Raw genomic sequence first — 5,037 nt, 5'->3', positions numbered from 1 at the left:
AATCATCGGCCACACCAAAATCAACAAAACCTTGCAGCTATGTATCTTTACCTCCAAAGCATAAACCATTATTAAAAGTGCCCTTCAAAAAATTGCAAAATCTATTTAAAAGCTTGCTAATGACTTTTACTCGGATTGCTTATGTATCTACAACTACTTCCACTGCATGAGCAATGTTGAGTTTAGTGCATACCATTGAGTACATGAGATTCCCAATAGAAGATGAGTAAGAAATTTCTTTCATATACTCTTGATCCTCTTATATCTTGGGACACATCTCAGAAGATAAACGAAAATGATCAACAAATAGTGTACTTACAACCTTTACACCCTTTGTGTTAAACTTGTCAAAGACCTTATTAATATATTGTTTTATGTTGTTAGTTAGTTTAATGTTGTAGTGTTAAGAGGGGGTGTTCGAATATACTCTCCATCAAAACTGCAGTATATTAAACATGTGAGAATCAATTATTGTAGACATGTCCATCTAAGTGTTTGTTAGGGCTAGTTCTTGTTATTAGACTCTGGGTTGCTGTAGCAGTCAATAACCTATAGTTTATTGCCAAAATAGTTACCATCTTTATAGACTGATTGATGTGTTCCTGAAATCAATACATATGTAAATTTGTCAATGATTAGATTACTCGACTAACGTTTCAACTGTTTCGTTTCTTAATTTAAGATTGATACATAATTTAAACTAAAAATATTCGAATTAAATTTATGTTTATATATTTTTTAATTGTATGACTTTAAATGGTGAAACTTGGGTTGGTGTCAATCAAGTCTATTTTATTACAAAAGGCGGAAAAAAGGTGGTCGATGGGCGACTTCATTTCTGGAGTACACTCGATGTTATGTTGAAGACGATGGGATAATGGAAGTCTACAATTTCAATGCTATAATTTATGAAAGCACTGTACGTTGAAAGATAAGAGACAGTGTTATATAGCAACGATATGCATTAAGAATTATTGACTTGTGCTCGTACGAAGAGAAAATCCGCTGTACAGCGTAAACTACCAGTCAAAACGTAGAGAAGCTGACAGCTTCCCTTCAACGACCCAACATTTTTTGTTTATTTAATTGTGTCAATTCAGTGTTTATTTATTTCTTTAAAACCTCATTCAACTTTGATAATGTTGCAGGTTCAGGTCCCAATTCAAATATGGGTATTTGGATGGGTAGTACTCGTAGGTTCAAATTTCAAAATTCTAATCTCAATTTAAATATGGGTAGTGGTAGAAGGTTTGAGTTTCAATTCAAATATGCAGTGGTTGAAGGTTTCAAGTCCCAATTTAAATGTAGATGGTGGTTGTAGGTTATAGTTTTAAATTCAACTATTATATTGAGATGAAGCGGGTTTCAAGTTATGGATATGAAGCTATAAGATTAGTAATAATCATCAATTAGTGAATAAGATTAGTAATAATCATCAACTAGTGAATAAGATTAAAAGACTTCAAAATATGCACATGAATTATAAGATAAATTCTAATGACTAATGATTCTCTTTATTCTAGGAAAAATAAAGAATTGAGTTTTGTATACATTGTATAAATAATTTAAATCTATCCATATTGATAATGGTCTTAGGTTTTGAGTCCTAATTCAAATATGAGTAGTGGGCATAGGTTCAAGTCCAATTCAAATATGGATAATGACCGCAAACTCGACTTTTAATTCAAATATTAGTTTTTAGATAAAAAAGACTTCAGAATATGAACTCGGAATTATAAAATCAGTTCTAATATGCTTGTTAATTCTCTCTTTTAAAAAAAAAACAATATCCAATTTTTCCATTATAGATTACTCAAAATGCTGCTGAATGAGCAGTGGAACAATTTGGATTTTGTATAGATTACATAAGTAATCAAAATCTAATTTATACCTTGGTTAATACAATTGTAGAGATACAAAGATACTATAGTGTAAGCAGGAAGTATTATTATTTGGAGATGATGTAATAGATGTAAGAAGGTTCTTACCAAAAATATCCCGTACTAGACTAAAACAATACAACGTTGCAAAGCAACCTTTTTGCATCTACGGCCCACATCCTTATCTATCTTAACAAGAGCATTGTACGGGGGAAATCTACGTAGCAGCCGACAGAATTTAGGCCGTTTATTTCATCCTTGCCAGACGAAAGCCGGCCATGACAGCCTTGGTGAGAATGGACTGTTTCGTCGCGAGCCGTTGAACAAATCGATGGAGAAGTTATCGACAATTCCAGATTCAGATTCAGAAGCTCTCTGTGATTCTGAGCTTGAGTTTGAGTTTGAGTCTGATTGTGGGTGTGGGTGTGGGAATCGCTTGTAATTGCTTGCTCACAATGGTCGCCTTCCGAAGATTGGAGTACCTCGTCGACTGTCTCTCCTGAGCATTTTTCATGGTCGATTTCTGATTTGGCCTGTGTAAGAATGTCCGATTTCTGATTGTGGGTGATGGTTTTGTAAAATGGTCGATGGGTCTTCGGGTCGACGCCCCTACTAAGCAGTTTTCTTTTCAGATGTGAGTTCCAGTAGTTTTTTATCTCGTTGTCGGTTCGTCCGGGTAGTCGACCGGCTATCAGAGACCACCTGCAATGGACAGATCGAAAATTAGTTGAATTTTTCGTAGTGTTTCTTTCCGATGATGAATCATTGAGAGCGATTTGAAACATCTAAGAAAAAATATTCTCATAGTTTTTATATAAAACCATGCATCTACAATTTATGAACTGTGAAAAACTTATACCATCTAGTCAAATTCAAGAAATATTCAATATGATTTGACTGACTGAGATTCTAGACGAATTCAAGAATTGTTCAGTATGATTTGACTGAGATTTTGAGCTGCAGCAGCGAACAAGAATGATCAATGGGGCTCAAGAATTGTAGTTAGTAATGAAATTGATCTCTGCATCCCTAGTCATGAATGGATTCATTTGTGTTGAATAGAACCAACTTAAGAATAAAGAAGAAAAAACCAATGTAATGAAACAAAACAAAACAAACCTCGAACTGCAAGTTTGAGAACTCTAGTCAAGTTAAAAGAGCGGCCCCCCTAAATTTGGCTTATGGGTATATTATAGAATGGCCAGTCGTTAGTTGCTCTCTTAAATTTGAGTCATTGCTGGTTCAAATGAATTGTAGCTCAACAAAAAGATGTACTATAAATTTAATTTGTAGGCTGGTCAGGGTTTTTTGTTGGTAGAACACTGCAGCAGCAAATTAAAGATCCTAGATTCAAGTCCTAGCTGATTTATATGAATTGTAGTTCAACATAAAGATGTACCGTAGATGTGTAAACTCACTGAGAAGGCCAAGAAACAGTTGCAACATTAATGCAACATTAATGGTTAGAATTTTTTAGGGCTAGATAAGCTACTTATCGAACCGAGCAGTTTAGATTGGTGAGTTACCCATGCCCCGAGTATATCACTTTCCTTGTTCTCACATCATTGTTCTTCCTTTGCTTTTCACACAAGTCCTGCACCAAATCTTTGTTCATTCTCCTTCAAAAATCTAACATTATAGTCAAACGAGAAGGCCCAAGAAATTGTATAGGTTGAGGAAGTGTTGGAAAAAGAACAAATCACAGAGGGACTAGCAGGTAAATGATAATTATTATGGGATGTTCTAGGTTTCAATTTTAACTCACAAGTACATAATGGGACACCTCAGGTTGGAAATACAACGGGTTGAGCGTAACTTGAAGCAGAATATGAGAGGACAAGTCCAATGGCGGGTAGCTTGGTGGTAAAGGGCCATGCTAATAAGTTTCAGCCGTAACTCCTCCCTAGGAAATAAACATTGTTATTCTCTTCACAATTGTGTAGATACAATGATACAACAAAGAAATGAGCTCTAAACGCTTTCATACTTTTAGACAGATTTTATTGTTCTTTCCCAAGAAAGTACAGTAATTTAATGAAATGCAAAAGCTCTAACACAATCGAATTCAGAAATATCAGTGAACAGATAACGTTCACTACGTAATCTGTTTACAACATACTTGTTTCCAAGAAGGGCGTGTAATTTGAAGATGAGATCCTCTTCATCTTCAGAGAAATTACCCCGCTTGAGGTCAGGGCGCAGATAATTTATCCATCTTAGCCTGCAACTCTTGCCACAACGAAGCAGACCTGGTATAAATGCAATCAAATTAAGGTTAGAAATACTCCAAGAAACCAAAAAACCCAAAACCAAATCTTTGGACACAAGAAGCCCACGAGAAGCAATATATTCAACCTGCAGCCTTAGGAAGTGACCTCCAGCAGCCTTCTCCGTGGGCTTGAATGTATTGGATAAGCCTTTCATCTTCTTCTGTAGTCCAGGCTCCTTTGTTCCTGTCACCATTGTCACAACATGGAGCTCTTCCCATGGCTTATCTCAGTTGTCTCCAACAAAGAAGAATAGGTTATGTGAACAAAGAAGAATAGGTTATGTGAGTTTTGAATAAGGAGGTGGGGGCATAAGCATGGGGGGGGCATAAGCATGGGCAATTGGTATAGCCATGGATCTCCTGGCCTTCATTTATATGTGGTGGTAGTTAAAAATGTGCGAGTGGTGTTTTGGGTTTGACCTTGGTAAGAGAGGGCTAAGAACATCGTGTGTTTTGAATGGTGGTTCAAACATATGCAGAGGTAGGTGTTGTTCGGTATAAGTGTCTTTCAAAACCACCAGTGATGGTATGAGCCACCTTATTGCCATTAAAACATTCGGTCCCATTACTCTAGTTTTTCCTTGGATTAATGCCTCTCACCTTTTTTTGCAATACTTAGAATGTAAGCTCCAAAAAAATCTCTATCCTGTAGAAACTCTGCTCAGAAGAATAAATGTGGATAAGAGAGTATTTTGGTAAGATTGTGGTGGCATAGGTCGTTGAAATCCATGGAATCTACCAAATAGTCGTTCAGATAAGGTCGCTTTTCAGCAATATTTATTTCATTGCAGTTGGCATTTGACCTTGGGCCCATCTTGAATTCCACAACAACCTAACGCTCACTGTCTCAATCATTCACAAATTCTACATGACGTCATTTGCAGATTA

The 5,037-nt window shown here is 36.1% G+C and overlaps 1 protein-coding gene across 1 annotated transcript; it reads right to left on the bottom strand.

The window, feature by feature from the left end:
* Positions 1–1,822: 1,822 nt before the first annotated feature.
* LOC131070758 (transcription factor MYB8) lies at positions 1,823–4,498 on the bottom strand. Its single transcript, XM_058006400.1, has 3 exons — positions 4,236–4,498; positions 4,000–4,129; positions 1,823–2,582 (listed from the first exon to the last, which is right to left on the bottom strand). Exons 1-3 carry the CDS (start codon positions 4,366–4,368, stop codon positions 2,066–2,068), a joined length of 780 nt encoding a protein of 259 aa, XP_057862383.1. The 5' UTR covers positions 4,369–4,498; the 3' UTR covers positions 1,823–2,065.
* Positions 4,499–5,037: the final 539 nt, after the last annotated feature.

The sequence above is a fragment of the Cryptomeria japonica genome, chromosome 2, assembly GCF_030272615.1.
Source record: "Cryptomeria japonica chromosome 2, Sugi_1.0, whole genome shotgun sequence".
Lineage (NCBI taxonomy): Eukaryota > Viridiplantae > Streptophyta > Pinopsida > Cupressales > Cupressaceae > Cryptomeria > Cryptomeria japonica.
The sequence above is the reverse complement of the archived record's forward strand: the minus strand, read 5'-3'. Positions and strand labels throughout refer to the sequence as shown.

Excerpts from the sequence above, each read along its gene's own strand:
- LOC131070758 (XM_058006400.1), bottom strand. The coding sequence starts at position 4,368 with ATGGGAAGAGCTCCATGTTGTGACAATGGTGACAGGAACAAAGGAGCC. Across the intron at positions 4,130-4,235 it reads GTCACTTCCTAAGGCTGCAG|GTCTGCTTCGTTGTGGCAAG; the intron begins GTTGAATATATT and ends CATTTATACCAG. Across the intron at positions 2,583-3,999 it reads CACGCCCTTCTTGGAAACAA|GTGGTCTCTGATAGCCGGTC; the intron begins GTATGTTGTAAA and ends TGTCCATTGCAG.